This window comes from Mastigoproctus giganteus, chromosome 12 (assembly GCF_048544385.1).
Source record: "Mastigoproctus giganteus isolate SK-2022 chromosome 12, ASM4854438v1, whole genome shotgun sequence".
NCBI classification, from domain to species: domain Eukaryota; kingdom Metazoa; phylum Arthropoda; class Arachnida; order Uropygi; family Thelyphonidae; genus Mastigoproctus; species Mastigoproctus giganteus.
Window position 1 is genome coordinate 116,526,008 of NC_143586.1, and position 21,950 is coordinate 116,547,957.

The following is a 21,950-nucleotide window of genomic DNA, read 5'->3' on the forward strand; positions in this document are numbered from 1 at the left end:
ATTATTGTGTGTCTAGTGATGGAAGGATTGCATAAAGGCTAAGGATAGCCATTTGAAATTGTATTGCTAAATTTTGTTTATTAATATTTTTCATTAAATAATTTCTTAAATTTTTAGAAACAGTATTTTCTATCATTTACAGTTGTTATTACAAAAACTCCATAATAGTATTTTATAGCAGTAAATATATGGGCAGTGTGTACATGCCCATATATTTATATGTTATTAATAATGCAAGAGTGCTTTACTTGTATACTAAATATCTACAAAGTTTATAATTTTTAAAATTGCAGGTCATCCACTGGAATTCTCCAAAAAAACTTAAGGTGAAAAATAAGCACGTAGAATTCTTCAGAAACTTGTACTTAACATTCCTAGAATATGATGGAAATTTATTACGAAGAGAATTAATAGGATGCAATAACAGCAAGTCAACACATATGCAGGAAGCAGTAAGTATATGTTCCCTGACTCACTCTTAATTTGATTACAGATTTTAATGTTTTCTGCTTTACAATTTGATTATGGGATTTAGTATTTGTTCAGATATGTAGTCAGTTAATCTAACATAGGTATATAGACTTTTGTCATAACTCACTTGTTTAGTTATAAATGTGACTATTTTCTGAATGATTTATACTTTGAATAACCTCTTCTAAAACTTTCTTATGTTTCATGCTGTTTCTTTTAGTACTCATTTAAAAATATTTTTCATTCTCCATACATATTTCATAGCACTCCAGATATTTTTTTTTTGATATGCAGAAGACTAACAAGTAGCCTCAAAAGTAGCTGCAAAAAATATGCCCTTTTATTTTATTGTAGCATATCTTTGTCATTAATCTTGTTTTCATTACAAATGTTTTCATTACTTTTAATCATTTAAAAGTAATGAATTAATCACTCACGTGCAGTTTTTAAATGACTTTACTCATGCAAATACTGCTAGGTTATCAGAATGTGCACTACACTACCATGAGTTTTTGGACATCATCACATTTGGAAAAAAGACAAAATTTAATTTAAAAAATTAATAAGGCATATTAATTTTGAGCGGAATCCATAGCACAATAACTTCTAAAAGTTGGCATATGATGCCCAATAATCACATCAGTCTATCATGAAACACCTTTAACCAGTTCCTTGTAGCAGGCAGCAGAAATTTGTGTCCATTCCTCCTTCATTGTGCTCTTCTTCAGTGGAGACATTCAGATCCATTGCAGTTTATCCTATAGTTGTTTAAGTCTATTTAGAGCTGGGCCTGCCAGGAGAGCTCTTGATACTAGTTTTCCTCAAGTAAAATTTTTACACTGCTTACTGTATAGGATAGAGCATTTTCATGTTGAACCACAGAGGGCCCCATTTCCATAGAACTGCCTGTGTGTGGGCACAGTGGAATTATCCAAGACAGCATAATTTATTCATTTTTTTTTAGTGCCACAGCTGGTGATGTAAGTCTGAACTATGAGAGGGAGCATCATACAGTGGGCTCCCTCCACCTCCTTGAACTTTGTTATGGGCACAATAACTGCTGTAGCCACCCTTCAAGTTACTGTAACTATTCTCCATACCTTTGATCAACTATCTGACCTGAAGGTTTAACATGACTCATTGCTCCATAGGAGCTGTTTTCACCATAACCATGGTCTAGGAACAGTCAACTAAGCACCATTCCAAATTCCTCATTGGTGTGATGTGGGCTTAGGAGCAGTGGCTCTGTCATGAAAACCCATAGCATATTGCTATGGACTGAGAAAACACGTACAGACTCTCCTGTTGGCACCTGTAATGTTTTACACGATCATCGCTCCAGTTCCCTTTTAGGGAAACTGGAGCAATGACATATTTATGAAAACCAGTTCTTCACGAACTGGTTTTCATCAATTTTTTTTGGCCTATCTTCCATCTTTTTTTTTTTTTTTTTTTTTTTTTTTTTTTTTGGCCTATTTGGCCATGTAAACACATTCATATTCCCTTTGTGGTGGCACCCCCCCCCCCCATCCACATGCAGCAAGCTTGCTTATGAGAGGATTGAGGGTACTGAGTGCTGCATGTTATGTTAACCCTATAGTAGTAGTAATGGAGGCATGTGATGCAAGAAAGCAAGTGTATGAGCTTATGTAGCATCAGCCAAAAAAAAAACAATTTCACACATCCATTCGCTCTAAACGTTTGTCCAGTTCCTCCTTGAATTTATTTAAGCTATCAACTTCCACAACAAGAGAAGGAAATCTGTTCCAGCCATCAACTACCCACTGGCTAAAGGCAAATTTCCACACATCTATTCTACAACTATCTTTCCTCAATTTGAATTTATGCCTTCCCAGGTTCATAATCTGAGCAAGTGGAAGAATCCCACCAGAATTCAGCATACATATCCTATTCAAGGACTTATACACCTCAAGCAGATCACCTTGCAAGTGCCTATTCTCCAGCCACTGCAATTTGCAGAGCTTAAGCCTTTCTTGGTAAAAGGACCCCTTCATTCCCCTTGCCAATCTTGTTGCCCTTCTCTGTACATGCTCAAGCAACTCTACATCCTTCTTAAAATGAGGCCTCCAGACCTGTATGCAGTACTCAAGGTGCAGCCTAACCATTGCCTTATATAAAGGGATAATCACCCTATTTTCCCTACTGGCAAAATTCCTGTATATCATTCACAATATTCCATGACTTGCTATGGCAACCTGTCTGCATTGCTCAGAAAACAATGCAGACAGGCTGCCAGAGCAAATCATGGCAGCCTGGCAGCCTGTCTGCATTGCTCAGAAAACATCATATCTGACTGCACAATTACTACCAGATCTTTTTCATTTTCTACCACTCTAAGTGTAATACCACATGGTTGGTATGTTTCTCTGGGGTTACTTCTACTCATATGCAGTACTTTGCATTTGTCAATGTTAAACTTCAGTTGCCACTGCTCAGCCCATCTGCTCAACCTTTCCAGATCCTGTTGTACCAGCATAGCATCAGTAGTGTCCTTAACAACCCTGCCAACCTTTGTATCATCTGCAAACTTCGACATTAAGCCTAATATCACATACACAAAACAACAATGGGCCCAGCACTGAACCCTGGGGGTCTCCACTAATAACATTAGTCCACAAAGAGCAGAGTCCACTGATTACCACTCTCTGTCTTCTCTCACCCAACCACCCTTTTATCCATTGTAGCAACTTACCCTTAATACCATACTGCTCTTATTTGTACAATAGTCTTCCATGTGCAACAGTATCAAAAGCTTTCCTGAAAACTATACGAGAACTAATTACGTAAAGTATACACAAACTGATGATTTGTTCATGGTAAATTCATGTTGTAAATTGTGAAATAGGACAAAATACCCATCTGTCTGCAGTTCTGCCCAGATATGATAGGGAAGATTGTATGAAGAATACCTTGAGGGTGCTCTTACGAAGAAAGGCTTAAGTTTTGCAAATTACACTGTCTGGAGACTAGGCACCAGCGAGGTGAACTGATATAGGTGTATTGACAATACACCATGAGCTACTCTTGCAGCCCGTCTGCACTGCTCAGAGCACTTCATATCTGCCTGCACAACCACCCCCAGGTCCCTTTCATTCTCTACCACTGTCAGTGTAGTACCACAGAGCTGATACGTTGCTCTGGGGTTGCTGTTTCCCATATGTAGTACTTTACATTTGTGAATGTTAAACTTCATTTGCCACCTCTCAGCCCATCTGCTCAACCTTTCCAGATCCTGTTGCAGCAACATAGTGTCAGTAGTGTCCTTGACAACCCTGCCAACCTTCGTATCGTCTGCAAACTTGGACATTAAGCTTGATATACCATCATCAATATCGGTATTTATAAATGATATTGATGATGGTATATCAAGCTTAATGTCCAAGTTTGCAGACGATACGAAGGTTGGCAGGGTTGTCAAGGACACTACTGACACTATGTTGCTGCAACAGGATCTGGAAAGGTTGAGCAGATGGGCTGAGAGGTGGCAAATGAAGTTTAACATTGACAAATGTAAAGTACTACATATGGGAAACAGCAACCTCAGAGCAACGTATCAACTCTGTGGTACTACACTGACAATGGTAGAGAATGAAAGGGACCTGGGGGTGGTTGTGCAGGCAGATATGAAGTTCTCTGATCAGTGCAGACGGGCTGCAAGAGTAGTTCATGGTGTATTGTCAATGATATATAGGAATTTTTCTAGCAGGGATAAGGAGGTGATTATTCCCTTGTATAAGGTAATGGTCAGGCCACACCTAGAGTACTGTATACAGGCCTGGAGGCCTCACTTCAAGAAGGATGTAGAGCTGCTGGAACGAGTACAGAGAAGGGCAACAAGATTAGTGAATGGAACAAAGGGGTGCTCTTACGAAGAAAGGCTTAAGTTTTGCAAATTACAATGTCTGGAGACTAGGCACCAGGGAGGTGATCTGATAGAGGTGTACAAAGCGTTGAATGGTTTGAGCATGCTCAATGCTGATGGGATTCTTCCTCTTGCTCAGAATAATCACTTGAGAGGGCATAAATTCAAATTGAGGAAAGACAGATGTAGGATAGACGTGTGGAAATTTGCCTTTAGCCAGCGGGTGGTTGGTTGGTAAAACAGACTTCCATCCCTTATTGTGGAAGTTGATAGCCTAAATACGTTTAAGGCTCAGCTGGACAGGTATTTCGAACGAACAGAGGGGTGAAGTGGAAGTGGTTATTTTTTATTTATTTTATTTATTTATTTTTTTTTGGCTGATGCTTCATTAGCATTAGCATTAGTAGAGGCATTTGATGCAAGAAAGCAAGCTTATGCAGCATCAGCCAAAAAAAAAAAAAAAAAAACCCACTTCCATTTCACCCCTCTGTTCGTTCAAAATACCTGTCCAGCTGAGCCTTAAACTTATTTAGGCTATCAACCTCCACTACAAGGGATGGAAGTCTGTTCCACCAACCAACCACCTGCTGGCTAAAGGCAAATTTCCGCACGTCTATCCTACATCTGTCTTTCCTCAATTTGAATTTATGCCCTCTCAGGTGATTATTCTGAGCTAGAGGAAGAATCCCATCAGCATTGAGCATGCTCAAACCATTCAAGGCTTTATACACCTCTATCAAATCACCTCGCTGGTGCCTAGTGTCCAGACACTGTAATTTGCAAAACTTAAGCCTTTCTTCGTAAGAGCACCCCTTTGTTCCATTCACTAATCTTGTTGCCCTTCTCTGTACTCGTTCCAGCAGCTCTACATCCTTCTTGAAATGAGGCCTCCAGACCTGTATACAGTACTCTAGGTGTGGCCTGACCATTGCCTTATAAAAGGGAATAATCACCTCCTTATCCCTGCTGGAAAAATTCCTGTATATCATTGACAATACTCCATGAGCTACTCTTGCAGACCGTCTGCACTGCTCAGAGAACTTCATATCTGCCTGCACAACCACCCCCAAGTCCCTTTCATTCTCTACCACTGTCAGTGTAGTACCACAGAGTTGATACGTTGCTCTGGGGTTGCTGTTTCCCATGTGTAGTACTTTACATTTGTCAATGTTAAACTTCATTTGCCACCTCTCAGCCCATCTGGTCAACCTTTCCAGATCCTGTTGCAGCAGCATAGTGTCAGTAGTGTCTTTGACAACCCTGCCAACCTTTGTATCATCTGCAAACTTGGACATTAAGCTTGCTATACCATCAACAATATCATTTATAAATACAGAAAACAATAATGGACCCAACACTGAGCCCTGAGGGACTCCACTAATAACATTAGTCCACGATGAGCAGTGTCCATTGATTACCACTCTCTGTCTTCTCCCCCTCAACCACCCCTTTATCCATAGCAGCAATTTGCCTCCAATGTCACACTGCTCCAATTTGTGTAGCAGTCTTCCATGTGCAACAGTATCAAAAGCCTTTCTAAGATCCAAGTATATAATATCAAAGCTATTCCCTGCATCCAGTTCTTTTGTGACTGCATCATAATATCCAATCAAATTGGTCAGGCAAGACTCTCCCTTAACAAAACCATGCTGTGTCTGAGCTATAACTGAAGTCTTGTCTAAATGATCCTGCAGTGCTTCTTTAACCAGTGCCTCCATTAATTTTCCTGGAACAGAAGTTAAGCTCACAGGTCTATAATTACTTGTGTCAGCCTTTGATCCTCCTTTGTGAATTGGGGTCACATTTGCACATTTCCAGTCTATGGGTACCTCTCCTGAGTCCAACGAAGCTCTCATAATTATGGCTAAGGGTTTGCTTACTTCCTTTGCTGCCTCCTTTAATATAACTGGATAGATCCCATGCACCCCAGGTGCCTTTCTTGTGTTTATCTTCAACAGTTTCTCCTCCACTTTACTCCCAGTTATTTCAAGATTCTGTAGCTTACTGCTAGAGTTGAATGCACCTCTCGCATTCCCCTCGCTGAATAACTCCTCATGTCTGAATGTCGATGCAAAATATTCATTTAGTTTGTTAGCTACCTGAGCAGGGTCATCAACAGTTGACCCATCAATATCAAGTGGACCAATCTGATTCATCCCCTTCCTTCTTGAGTTTACATAAGTAAAGAACTCTTTGCTGTTTTTCTTTGCATCCCTTGCCAAGGATTTCTCGTTATCTGCTTTCGCCTGCCTAACCTCCTTTGTAACTTGGTTGCATATCAACTTGTATCTATCATAGGCTTCTGTGTCATAAGCTTGCTTTCTTGCATCAAATGCCTCTACTAATGGTAATGCTAATTAACCCTTAGATGTGAGAGATTATGCATAGCACATAGCAGGTGGTAGGGTGGGGGGGAATATTCTCAACATGGTTTGACCTAGTTAATAGAAGAAATTTTTTTTTTGTAAAGCTTGGATTCATTTGAACAGAAGTGCAAGGGTTTTGGCCACTGCTATTGAGTTGAGGGTTCAGGGAACCTGCTAATTTGCGAAGTTAGGAGAGCCATAGGAAAGGCACAGGTTAGTGACCTTGTCCAAAATCACCCCAAGAGTATGTTCTACCTCTAATTACTGTTGTACAGAAAGAGATATGGAAATTGGGTCAAAAACAACCAGCCCATAGGGAAAAAATGTTTATGCAGCTATAAGGGGAGTAATAGGGTTATAAAAAAAGATAATAAAATGTAAAATTTAATTTGTTTGTATAGTAATCCAGGAATATTATAAATTAAGCAGATTTTAGCTTTTGATTAGATCAGCTGATGTTGATGTTGTAGGGCTAGTAGAGACATGATGCCATAAAGAGATAGGTAAACAATTTCATTATGGGGGGGTACAGTCTATGAAGAGAGAGAGAGAAGTAGGGTCAGGATAAATTGAGCTGGGGGAGATGTGTCTCTTGCAAAAGTTCTTTGAAAATAGCTATTCTCTTACCAGAGTCACATAAAGTTCAAATGGATGTTGAGCCTGTGTGGTGAGATAACTCGTGATGAATGGAAGATGATAGTGAGCATACATTGCAGGGCAAATGATTCTGAAGAGTACGACAATAATTTCTTTAGACAATTTGAATAAGCGAACATGTAAGATTGCCTCATTATGGGCAACTTAATAAAGGAAATAAAGGAAAGTTTTTTTCTGTGCACCTCGTCTGTTTTAATTTATTCCATCATATCAGAGAAAATTCAAGAAACACTCTAATATACTTGACCAGGTTCTCATTAAGGATTCAAATGAAACGACAACAAAAACTTGACAAGGCAGGAAACCAATAGTGGTAATGACTACAGCATCATCAAGAAATTTCTGTTAGCATTAGCATTACTAGAGGCATGTGATGCAAGAAAGCAAGCTTATGCAGCATCAGCCAAAAAAAAAAAAAAAAACTTCCACATCACCCCTCCGTTCGTTCGAAATACCTGTCCAGCTGAGCCTTAAATTTTTTTAAGCTATCAACTTCCACAACAAGGGATGGAAATCAACCAACTACCCGCTGGCTAAAGGCAAATTTCCGCACATCTATCCTACATCTGTCTTTCCTCAATTTGAATTTATGCCCTCTCAGGTGATTATTCTGAGTAAGAGGCAGTATCCCATCAGCATTGAGCATGCTCAAACCATTCAAGGCTTTGTACACCTCTATCAGATCACCTCGCCGGTGCCTAGTCTCCGGACACTGTAATTTACAAAACTTAAGCCTTTCTTCGTAAGAGCAACCCTTTGTTTCTTTCACGAACCTTGTTGCCCTTCTCTGTACTCGTTCCATCAGCTCTACATCCTTCTTGAAATGAGGCCTCCAGACCTGTATACAGTACTCAAGGTGCAGCCTGACCATTGCCTTATACAAGGGAATAATCACCTCCCTATCTCTGCTAGAAAAATTCCTGTATATCATTGATAAGACACCAAAAGCTACACTTTCAGCCTGTCTGCACTGCTCAGAGAACTTCATATCTGCCTGCACAATTGCCCCCAGGTCCTTTTCATTTTCCACCACTGTCAATGTAGTACCACAGAGTTTATACATTGCTCTGGGGTTGCTGTTTCCCATATGTAGTACTTTTGACACCTCTCAGCCCATCTGCTCAACCTTTCCAGATCTTGTTGCAGCAGCATAGCATCAGTTACATCCTTAACAACCCTGCCAACCTTTGAATCGTCTGCAAACTTGGACATTAAGCTTGATATACCATCATCAATATTATTTATAAATACATAAAACAACAATGGACCCAACACTGAACCCTGAGGGACTCCACTAATAATATTAGTCCACGATGAGCAGTGTCCATTAATTACCACTCTCTGTCTTCTTCCACTTAGCCATCCCTTTATCCATAGCAGCAATTTGCCTCCAATGCCACAGTGCTCCGATTTGTGCCTATGTCTTCCATGTTCAACAGTATCAAAAGCCTTTCTAAGATCCAAATATATAATATCAAAGACCAATCTGATTCATCCCCTGCATCCCTTTCTTTTGTGACTACATCATAGTATCCAATCAAATTGGTCAGGCAAGACTTCCCCTTAACAAAACCATGCTGTGTCTGAGCTATAACTGAAGTCTTGTCAAGATGATCCTGCAGTGCTTCTTTAACTAGTGCTTCCATTAATTTTCCTGGGACAGAAGTTAAACTCACAGGTCGATAATTACTTGTGTCAGCCTTTGATCCTCCTTTGTGAATTGGGATTACATTTGCACATCTCCAGTCTGTGGGTACCTCCCCTGAGTCCAAGGAAGCTCTCATAATTATGGCTAACAGATTGCTTACTTCCTTTGCTGCCTATATAACTGGATAGATCCCATCCACCCCAGGTGCCTTTCTTGTATTTATCTTCAACAATTTCTCCTCCACTTTTCTCTCAATTCTTACAAGATCAACTAGCTCACTGCCAGTGTTTACTTCGTCTATGGCATTCTCCTTCCTGAATAACTTCTCATGTGTGAATGTAGATGCAAAATATTGATTTAGTTTGTTAGCTACCTGAGCAGGATCATGAACAGTTGAACCATCGATATCAAGTGGACCAATCTGATTCATCCCCTTCCTTCTAGAGTTTACATATGTAAAGAACTCCTTGCTGTTTTTCTTTGCATCCCTTGCCAAAGATTTCTCGTAATCTGCGTTCGTCTGCCTAACCTCCTTTGTAACTTGGTTACAGATCAACTTATATCTATCATAGGCTTCTGTGTCAAATGTTAATTTATATATATCCCATGCATTTTTCTTCTCTGCCATATGTCTCATTAGTTAATCTGACATCCATTTAGGCCTGAACCTTGAACAATATTTCTTATTTGGTATATAAAGCCGAGTAGCTTCCAAGATAAGTTCTTTGAATGCTTCCCATTTTGAGTTTGCTGTTAGTAACATCATCAGTTAGTCCCACTGTATAGAATTTAAATACTGTCTCAGACCATCATGTTCACCTTTGTGAAAGCAATAACCCTTCCCTTTACCACTGATGGTAGTTACCTCCTTGAGTAAATCCCACTTCAGCACACTGTGATCACTGCCACCTAGTGGTTCCTGTATCTGCAGATTCTTAGTGCATGAAGAATCACTACTGATAATCAAATCAAGAGTACTGCTCCCTCTAATTGCCTCCCGAACATGCTGGTTTGGAAAACAATCATTCAATAAATCCACAAAAGCCTTGCTAGTGTGTGAGTGACCAATCCACAAATTCCAGTCAATATCTGGGAAATTAAAATCCCCCATTATAAGACTCTCTGATTTACTGGCCCACTCTATTTCTCTGTACAGTTTCTTATTATACTCCTCAGAATCATTAGGCCTATAGCGCACTCCTACTCTCAATTTTGATCTCCCAATGCTTATGTCACAACAAACTGACTCGACACTGCACTGTCTAGCGATGTCGACTGGCTTCACTTCGTTGGATTTTGTGTGTTTCTTAACTAATAGCATAACCCCTCCCCCCATCCTATCCTTTCTATTCTTTCTGTAGACATTTTACTCCCCAAATTCCAGTTCTGCATTCCTTATATCTGTGTGACACCACATCTCTGAAATCCCAACAATATCTGCCTTTGATGTTTTGAGCAATACCTCAAATTCATCAAATTTATTTACTAAACTCCTAGTATTGGTGTACACGCAAGTATACATGCAACTGCTCTTCCTCTTGGCCACCCCAACACAACCCATGCGTTTACTTGTACCCCAGTGATTCCCAGCAGTCTCTGAAATATCCTGCATCTTATTTTCCAGGTTGCTGCTCATTCCAATAGAAGCAGTGCAAGAATCACTTTCACCTCTGCCAGTTTCTACTGTTAATCTATTAGTCCTTGTATCCCCCCCCCGAATCTACCAGTTTTCTGACCCACTAACACTCCCTCAATAGCATCAGCAAACATTCTTGCACCCATTCTATTTAAGTGTATCCCATCCCTGTAGAAGCAATCTCTCCTGTTAACAAGTACCGAGCAGGCTGAAAAAAATTCTACCCCTTGAGCCTTGCACAATCTTTCCAGGGCCGAATTAATCGACAGGGCTCTCATCATATACTCCCTCCTATCGTGTCTGGGCAGAATTGCAGACACTTTCAAATTCAACCGTAATTCACGGCTTTTTTTCAACAGTGACCTGTAATTGTTAAGTAATTCCAGCGATTTCCTACTCTTAATATCATTAGTGCCAACTATACAACTATATCACCTTTTGTGCCCTTAAAAGATGATACCCGCTCTACAATTCATCAACCTTTGCCCCTGGCAGACATACCCTGGTCCTGTTCCACCTATCCTTTTTACAAAGCATGTTTCCCGTTTCCCTGACAATAGAGTCACCAACAACTACTAGTTCCTTTGGGACCAGCGCATTCTGCCTTGGGCGTTGCCGTTGTGTTAGGTGATGCCCAAGTACAAGCTCTGGCGTCGGTGTGGGCAGCTGAGATCTTGATGAGCCCCTCACTTTTAATCCTTGGAGGTCATCCACCCTGTCCTTCAAGCTCTCATATAGGCCCATAACAACGCTGAATTGTCGCGCACATACAAAGACATCCACCCTGGCAGTATCACGTCCTGTACCTGACTGCTCCACAAACATCAAGCAAATAGTGCATTTTAAAAGGCTGTGATTCAGAGGGCAACTGCCCCCCCCCCCCCAGGCTCCCCCGAGTCACAGCACTTCCATTAGCTTGAGCCTTTTGCTTTGCTGCTCTGGTCTGAGTCATGATTTCGATTTAATTTCAATTTCAGTTCAAAATTAAAACCCTGAACTTGTATCCCAACACAGTTATAACACTATATTTATGTTTCAGTATCGAGTGTTATCTACGAAATCCCTTTGTATAACATCCATATCAAGTTAAGTATTAATTATTTATTTTTGCTAATTATTTATGTTACGTAATCTAAGTCGTTATATGTATATAGTTAAAAGTACAATTTAATTGACAGTGAGGTTCAACAAGATTAATAGATTTACTGATTAATTGACAATACTATATATTATGTACTATACTATGCTAAGCTTATGGTATCTAGTTCGAGATATTTTGTATCGTGTAACAATGGCGGCAAATTTGCGAACGGTAAATCTATGGACACTTAAGTATCGATTAACTTCCAAATCTCGCTGTCTCAATTCAGAATAAATTAAGGATCCTGACTGTCTACTTACAGAAAATAATTTGATATAACAATTGGTTAATAAATCGGCTAAATATGGTTAAAAAAAAAAAAAACCTCTCGTTCAACGGAGCTGCAACTTGTAACACGTGGATTTGATACCCTTACTGATACTATGTAATACCTACAAAATCTCTATCTAAGTTAAACTTTAAACTAAGTATTGTAACTAGGAATATAAAGCTACTCTAGAAAATAAGTGAATATGCCAATTTAAGCTAATAAAACAGAAAATAAATCAGAAAAGACTTCTCCGTTCTAGGAGCGGCAATAAGCTACGTCCGCACAGGCTAAGCTCGTTCCAGTCAATGAACGAGAACTCACTATTTCCTTTAACTGTTGTTAAAGGAAACAATGAGGAGCTTCAATTTCAAGAGAAGGTAATATATGCTGTTGGATATAGCTGAATCTCATTATGAGACGTACTCAGGGAAATATTCAAGGTCCTGGAAGCACAAACACATTCCTTCCAGTTAAGAAGTTCCACAAAAAAAAAAATTTACAAAATCACAAAAGAAAACAGAATGGAAGTTATACCGTTGTGAGACACCAATTTATGTGAGTATTATAAATATATATTTTAATGAAATCACTGATGGGATAAGACAGGTGAAAGCTGAAAGCACTAGCAGAGAAAAGTAAGAATAGAGAAAACAAAAAAATAGAAAAGAGTCAATTCAGATAGGCCCTTTACTTGATAAAAGTGGAAGAACCATAGAAATCCCAGCAGCAGCAGTAGTAGAATACAAGTTGAATTATAACACTTGTGGACAGTAACAAGGAGTCATCTTACTGTAAAATAAGTGACAATGATATCATCATGGTCTGGAGAATAGTCTGATATAAAGGATGACCTTAATTTAGTTCTAGGTTTTTGATTTTTTTATTTATTTATTTTTCTCTTTTTGACACACAAGGCCAAAAAGAAATAAAAAGTAGTAAAATGTAAAGTAACAAAAAAAAGTTAAGAAAACCCAAACATGACTGAAGTCAAACATCAACGAATGGATGACATTCAGGTTAATTAATGTTCGCTTACATACATACTCATTGCAGTCTACTCTCTTTTACTCAGATTTTTGGTTTCTTTTTCATGTCTTTTGTACAGATGTTTTCACAGAACTGTTTTTGAATTAGCATCTGTAATTCAACTTCTTATTTTTTTCCAAACCATTCCCAACTTGTGCATCAAATAAACATTCATTCATAATTCAACTTCCAACTCACTGAACAAACTTTTCCTCCTCACTTATCCATTATAAATCTTCATTTGAATGACCTTCAAACAACTCAATGTTAGTAGTTTTGATCATGCAGTGGGATACTTGTCTTTCCCACATCATAATATAGAAAACTCATAGACAGATTTATTGTATTTAGAAAATAAGGCATTGTCAACCGAATGACACATAGCAACTTAGAACAATCAGGAAAAACTCTCAAAAATGTCTTTCAAAAACAGAATTCAGTTGAAATTATGCTCATTCTATGTTGAACTCATCTGGAGGATTGAACTCTGAAAGAAACCTCCTGAAAGAATCAGCCGAATCATGCCAAAAGAATTAGAAAATAAGGTACACTGCACATTAAAAGAGTTGACATTATACAAAATGTATTACTAATCAGCATCAATATTACAAATGTATATCACATAAGAATTTCATGGCCTATGAGCAGTTAAAACAAGGGACACAGACCTTGTCTTGTGGTATATATTCCAAACATGCCTGTTAAAAATATATCCAACAAAACAAGCTATTAAAATAGAACTGTATTAGCATCATGCAGGTTCATTTATTGGTGGCCACAACAGCTCCTCAGGGAACTATGTGACTGGAAGAAGAAGAAGAAAGGTTCATGTATATATCAAGGAAACCTAAGATACAAACTACATACTATATATCTAAGAATATATAAATTCATACACCGACCATTGAATAAAATTTAAAATTTAATATGACTACAATTTTTACAAAAAAAAAAAAAAAAAAATATATATATATATATATATATATATATTTACAATAAACTATTACGGAATGCTAAAAACTGTAATAAAAAGGTCATTTACAATAAAATTTGCTAAAATATAAAACATTAAAAGCGCTAAAAATCTGAAGCTTTCGGGAGCGTCAGCTCCCTTCTTCAACAGTGATATAACTTCCTGCAACATCTCCTTAAGTAGCAGGCTCACGGTACCTCCACACGTGGTATTTCTCCACGTGGTTCAATCGGCACATGGTCAGAACTGGAAGCGGAAATGTCTTGGGAACGTGGCAAAGAAAATCGTTCATCCGACCTTAATATAATTGTTTCAAAGATAGGATTAATACGTATACCTCTATCTCTGTTTATTGTATTCCTACTGGATGAACTAATCTGTAAACCCTCGAGCCATTTACGCTCCCAGTATCCATGTGCACGATCCAAAATAATAGCGTCCTCTGGGGAGATTTGATGCTGCTTCTCCCAAAAATGTTTGGCCACAGCAGACTTGTTGTATTCAGCGGTTCTTATGGCATTTAAATGTTATACAGTTATATCACTGTTGAAGAAGGGAGCTGATGCTCCCGAAAGCTTCAGATTTTTAGCGCTTTTAATGTTTTATATTTTAGCAAATTTTATTGTAAATGACCTTTTTATTACAGTTTTTAGCATTCCGTAATAGTTTATTGTAAATATATATATATATATATATATTTTTTTTTTTTTTTTTTTTTTTTTTGTAAAAATTGTAGTCATATTAAATTTTAAATTTTATTCAATGGTCGGTGTATGAATTTATATATTCTTAGACATGAGTTTTCCCAACCTCAGAGGCCTCTTTCAGGATACATACTATATATTTTGCACGTCATTGAAAGGGTTGTCCAGTATGATTAAGTGTAATGCTATTATAGTACAATGTTATATTCATGAAGTAAATTGACATTGTAATAGAATTAGATGTCAGTTATTTATGTGTTACTGTCTTCTCTGTATTATTCTGTACAGCTTACATTTTTAGTTTAGCAATTCAATGTGCATTATAAACAGTGTATTGTTATTAGATACAAAACATTTTATTTTTATAGTTGAATGCCATTGATGAAGATGATCCATGTTATGAATTCCGGAGAGCAAGGGTTGTAAATCATCGAACACATCTTTATTATATTGAATATGATTATGAGCCGGTGAGTGTCTTCCTAGAAAAAAATAGTATGTCATTTATTTATTATTATTTTTTTATAATCATCTAACAGAAGTATTTAGACACGATTGATAATCAAATGAAATATAAATTCTACAGTATTGACTAAATGATTAAATTACATATTATTTCGATTGCAAACTAAATAAATAAATAAGCTTTATAAACGTCTGTTTAATAAAGTCTTGAAAGCAGGCTTTGGTCTTCCAAATTTCCAAGCTGATAATCCATGACAAATAAACAGCATTTCTCATTTGAGAATGATTAATGTTTATCTTTAACATATTATCACTACCCACGATATAGGTCATAGAAGCCTTACCGGAATCCCAAACTCAAAATTTTCCTTTAAAGAGGGACGTAGGTCATGAGCCAAACCTCAATCTTTGATAGCTAGATAAAAGCATATGTAATTTTGTTCTTCTAGGCTTACATATCAAAGTTATATTAGACAGGCTTTTTTTTTTTTTTTAATGCATGTCATTACAGTTACAAAAGAAAAATAAAGTTTATTTATTCCATAATATGGAGAGGTGTATATATGGTGTGATATGACCGTATACTGAGACAGTGAGAGGTAGTCCATCACTTTCCTGCTCCATCAACAGTGCCGTGGCAAACTGCAATCAATAGTACTTGTTCATTTCATAAATGAGTACATTATCTTCTTTTAATTGAAAATTAAATTTCATTACCCTATCCCCATTTCCTTAACCTAACTGGATGTAACAGTTTCATTAAGATAGGTTAGGTTAAGAGAAAGTAAAAAGCAAGAAGCCTCCAACAAGGAACTGAATGTCAAATTGCAATCAACAACACTTGATTGAAATAATGACAATTAAACTGTTATGTCGTTACATATAGCTTGGAAAGCCTACATCTTTAATTGATGCTTCTTGGTCAAGAGTTTGCAAAATGAAAGGAAATAATTCCCAAAGTGTGACGAGTCAATTGTGGCATTCAACTCATTCAGTGTCGCACGGTGGTTCGGGGTTTTTTTCTTTCCACTGTGAACGCATTCAGCTTCTGATGTGATACGCTTTAATTTTTCCACTTATTTTGCAGATGAAGAAAAAAATTTGAAATGAAGACTATTATTCAACCACATTCTCAATTAAAGGTATTTCACACATTTTTACATCCACAGCTTCAGAGAATGATTAAAACAATGTGTATAGAATGCTAAGAGCTATTAGGCTGTGATATTCCAACTCCGCTGAACAAGAAGTTCTTTAGCCATATTTAGCCGCTTGATTGAATATTTTTTACATCGAATTATTTCTGTAAGTAGCTTATAGACCTAGTAAGGATCGTTAGTTTATTCTGAATTGAGACAGCGAGATCTGAAAGTTAATTAATACTGAAGTGTCCGTAGATATAAAGCTCATAAGTTCCCGCCTTTGTGATACGATAGTTATATACCGTACTAGATAGTGTTAGTTGAACTTCGTTAGCAGTTAAATTGTACTTTTAAATAAATACATATAACGACTCAGATTACAAACGTAACATAATTAATTATATTTAACATAATTAATAACATAACATAAATTATTATAATTAATTAATAAATTAATAGAATCATGACTCAGACCAGAGCAGCAAAGCAAAAAACTCAAGCTAATGGAAGTGCTGTGGCTCAGAGCAGAACTGAGGGGGGCAGTTGTCCTCCGACTCACAGCCTTATAAAATGCACTGTTTGCTTCATGTTTGCAGAGCAATCGGGTACAGGACATGATACTGCCATGGGGGATGTCTTTGTGTGTGCGCGATGCAAGGAGTGTATCGATATCAGGCAACAACTCAGCATTCTTGTGGGCCTATATGAGAGCTTGAAGGACAGGGTGGATGCCGTCGAAGAAACTAAATTGAGGGGCCCATCAAGCTCTCAGCTGCCCACATCAACGCTAGAGCTTGCACTTGGGCATCACGTGACACAGAGGCAACCCCTAAGGCAGAATGCGCTGGTCCCGAAGGAACTAGTAGTTGTTGGTGACTCTATTGTCAGGGAAACAGGGAACATGCTTTGTAAAAAGGATAGGTGGAACAGGACCAGGGTATGTCTGCCGGGAGCAAAGGTTGATGATGTTGTAGAGCGAATATCATCTTTTAAGGGCACAAAAGGTGATATAGTTGTACACTTTGGCACTAATGATATTAAGAGTAGGAGACGAGCAGAATTACTTAACAAGTACAGGACACTGTTGAACAAAAGCCGAGAATTAGGGTTGAATTTGAAAGTGTCTGCAATTCTGCCCAGACACGATAGGAGGGAGTATATGATGAGAGCCTTGTCGATCAATTCGGCCCTGGAAAGATTGTGCAAGGCTCAAGGGTAGAATTTTTTTCAGCCTGGACTGTACTTGTTAACAGGAGATATTGCTTCTACAGGGATGGGATACACTTAAATAGAAAGGAGGCAACAATATTTGCTGATGCTATCGAGGCAGTGTTAGGTGGGTCGGAAAACTGCTAGCTTTGGGGGAGACAAAGACCAATAGATTGACAGTAGCCACTGGCAGAGGTGAAAGAGATTCTTGCACTGCTTCTATTAGAATGAGCAGAAGCCTGAAAAACAAGATGCATGATATTTCAGAGACTGCTGGGAGCCATTGCTGTACAAGTAAACACATGGGTTGTGTTAGGGTAGCTAAGAATAGAAACAGGTGCAGGTATACTTGCGTGTACACCAATGCTAGGAGTTTAGTAAAAAAATTTGATGAATTTGAGGTATTGCTCAAAACATCAAAGGCAGATATCATTGGGATTTCAGAGATGTGGTGTCACACAGATATAAGGGATGCAGAACTGGAATTTGGGGAGTACAATGTCTGCAGAAAGGATAGACAGGATAGGAAGGGAGGAGGGGTTATGCTATTAGTTAAGAAACACATAAAAACCAAGGAAGTGAAGCCGGTCGACATCGCTGGACAGTGCAGTGTTGAGTCAGTTTCGTGTGACATAAGCATTGGGAGATCAAAATTGAGAGTAGGAGTGTGCTATAGGCCTAATGACTGTGATGAGTATAATAAGAAACTGTACAGGGAAATAGAGTGGGCCAGTAAATCAGAGAGTCTTATAATGGGAGATTTTAATTTCCCAGATATTGACTGGAATTTGGGGGCTGGTCACTCACACACTAGCAGGGCTTTTGTGGATTTATTGGATGATTGTTTTCTACATCAGCATGTTCGGGAGGCAACTAGAGGGAGTAATACTCTTGATTTGATTATCAGCAGTGATTCTTCATGCATTAAGAATCTGCAGATAAATGAACCACTAGGTGGCAGTGATCACAGTGTGCTGAAGTGGGATTTACTCAAAGAGGTAACTACCATTAGGGGTAAAGGGAAGGGTTATTGCTACCGTAAAGGCGACTACGATGGACTGAGACAGTATTTAAATTCTATAGAGTGGGACCAACTGATGATGTTACCAACAGCAAATTCAAAATGGGAAGCATTCAAAGAACTTATCTTGGATGCTACTAGGCTTTACATAACAACTAAGAAATATTGTTCAAGGTTTAGGCCAAAATGGATGTTAGATGGATGTTTTCCAGTTATATTAAAGGAGGCAGCAAAGGAAGTATGCAAACCCCTAGCCATAATTATGAGAGCTTCTTTGGACTCAGGGGAGGTGCCCATAGACTGGAGATGTGCAAATGTAACCCCAATTCACAAAGGAGGATCAAAGGCTGACACAAGTAATTATAGACCTGTTAGTTTAACTTCTGTTCCAGGTAAATTAATGGAGGCACTGGTTAAAGAAGCACTGCAGGATCATCTAGACAAGAATTCAGTTATAGCTCAGACGCAGCATGGTTTTGTTAAGGGCAGGTCTTGCCTGACCAATTTGATTGGATACTATGATGTAGTCACAAAAGAACTGGATGCAGGGAATAACTTTGATATTATATATTTGGATCTTAGAAAGGCTTTTGATACTGTTGCACATGGAAGACTGCTGCACAAATTGGAGCAGTGTGGCATTGGAGGCAAATTGCTGCTATGGATAAGGGGATGGTTGAGTGGCAGAAGACAGAGAGTGGTAATCAATGGACACTGCTCAACGTGGACTAATGTTATTAGTGGAGTTCCTCAAGGTTCAGTGTTGGGTCCGTTGTTGTTTTCGGTGTTTATGAATGATATTGATGATGGGATATCAAGTTTAATGTCCAAGTTTGCAGATGATACAAAGGTTGGCAGGGTCGTTAAGGACAATACTGACGCTATGCTGCTGCAACAGGATCTGGAAAGGTTGAACAGATGGGCTGAGAGGTGGCAAATGAGGTTTAACATCGACAAATGTAAAGTGCTGCATATGGGAAACAGTAACCCCAGAGCAACGTATCAACTCTGCGGTACTACACTGACAGTGGTGGAGAATGAAAAGGACCTGGGGGTAATTGTGCAGGCAGATATGAAGTTCTCTGAGCAGTGCAGACGAGCTGCAAGAGTAGCTCATGGTGTCTTGTCAATGATATACAGGAATTTTTCTAGCAGGGATAAGGAGGTGATTATTCCCTTGTATAAGGCAATGGTAAGGCCACATCTTGAGTACTGTATACAGGTCTGGAGGCCTCATTTCAAGAAGGATGTAGAGCTGCTGGAACGGGTACAGAGAAGGGCAACAAGATTAGTAAATGGAACAAAGGGTTGCTCTTACGAAGAAAGGCTTAAGTTTTGCAAATTACAGAGTTTGGAGACTAGGCACCGGCGAGGTGATCTAATAGAGGTGTATAAGGCTTTGAATGGTTTGAGCATGCTCAATGCCAATGGGATTCTTCATCTTTCTCAGAATAATCACCTCAGAGGGCATAAATTCAAATTGAGGAAGGACGGATGTCGGATAGATGTGCGGAAATTTGCCTTTGGCCAGCGGGTGGTTGGTTGGTGGAACCGACTTCCATCACTTGTTGTTGAAGTTGATAGCCTAAACAAATTTAAAGCTCAACTGGACAGGTATTTCGAACGAACGGAGGGGTGAAATGGGAGTGGTGTGTGTTTTTTTTTTTTTTTTTTTTTGGCTGATGCTGAATAAGCTTGCTTTCTTGCATCATATGCCTCTGCTAATGCTAATGCTACAAGTAATTATAGACCTGTGAGCTTAACTTCTGTTCCAGGAAAATGAATGGAGGCACTGGTTAAAGAAGCACTGCAGGATCATTTAGACAAGACTTCAGTTATAGCTCGGACACAGCATGGTTTTGTTAAGGGGAAGTCTTGCCTGACCAATTTGATTGGATACTATAATGCAGTCACAAAAGAACTGGATGCAGGGAATAGCTTTGATATTATATACTTGGATCTTAGGAAGGGTTTTGATACTGTTGCACATGGAAGACTGCTACACAAATTCGAGCAGTGTGACATTGGAGGCAAATTGCTGCTATGGATAAAGGGATGGTTGAGGGGGAGAAGACCGAGAGTGGTAATCAATGGATACTGCTCATCGTGGACTAATGTTATTAGTGGAGTGCCTCAGGGCTCAGTGTTGGGTCCATTATTGTTTTCTGTATTCATAAATGATATTGATGATGGTATATCAAGCTTAATGTCCAAGTTTGCAGACGATACAAAGGTTGGCAGGGTTGTCAAGGACACTACTGACACTATGCGGCTGCAACAGGATCTGGAAAGGTTGAGCAGATGGGCTGAGAGGTGGCAAATGAAGTTTAACATCGACAAATGTAAAGTGCTGCATATGGGAAACAGTAACCCCAGAGCAACGTATCAACTCTGCGGTACTACACTGACAGTGGTGGAGAATGAAAAGGACCTGGGGGTAATTGTGCAGGCAGATATGAAGTTCTCTGAGCAGTGCAGACGAGCTGCAAGAGTAGCTCATGGTGTCTTGTCAATGATATACAGGAATTTTTCTAGCAGGGATAAGGAGGTGATTATTCCCTTGTATAAGGCAATGGTAAGGCCACATCTTGAGTACTGTATACAGGTCTGGAGGCCTCATTTCAAGAAGGATGTAGAGCTGCTGGAACGGGTACAGAGAAGGGCAACAAGATTAGTAAATGGAACAAAGGGTTGCTCTTACGAAGAAAGGCTTAAGTTTTGCAAATTACAGAGTTTGGAGACTAGGCACCGGCGAGGTGATCTGATAGAGGTGTATAAGGCTTTGAATGGTTTGAGCATGCTCAATGCCAATGGGATTCTTCATCTTTCTCAGAATAATCACCTCAGAGGGCATAAATTCAAATTGAGGAAGGACGGATGTCGGATAGATGTGCGGAAATTTGCCTTTGGCCAGCGGGCGGGTGGTTGGTTGGTGGAACCGACTTCCATCACTTGTTGTTGAAGTTGATAGCCTAAACAAATTTAAAGCTCAACTGGACAGGTATTTCGAACGAATGGAGGGGTGAAATGGGAGTGGTTTTTTTTTTTTTTTTTTTTTTGGATGATGCTGAATAAGCTTGCTTTCTTGCATCATATGCCTCTGCTAATGCTAATGCTAGATGAACTAATGAGGCATATGGCAGAGAAGAAAAATGCATAGGATACTTACAAATTAACACACGACACAGAAGCCTATGATAGATACAAGTTGATGTGCAACCAAGTTACAAAGGAGGTTAGGCAGGCGAAGGCAGATTACGAGAAATCCTTGGCAAGGGATGCAAAGGAAAACAGCAAAGAGTTCTTTACTTATGTAAACTCTAGAAGGAAGGGGATG

General features: G+C 38.8%; 1 protein-coding gene across 1 annotated transcript in view; it reads left to right on the forward strand.

The window, feature by feature from the left end:
* Window positions 1-21,950, forward strand: part of LOC150077356 (xylosyl- and glucuronyltransferase LARGE1-like) — a 1,505,345-nt gene that overhangs the window by 1,151,456 nt on the left and 331,939 nt on the right. The window contains exons 16-17 of the mRNA XM_090385866.1: window positions 294-452; window positions 15,145-15,246. Of these exons, the coding sequence (XP_090241992.1) occupies window positions 294-452; window positions 15,145-15,246 (261 nt within the window). The remainder of the gene's footprint in view (window positions 1-293; window positions 453-15,144; window positions 15,247-21,950) is intronic.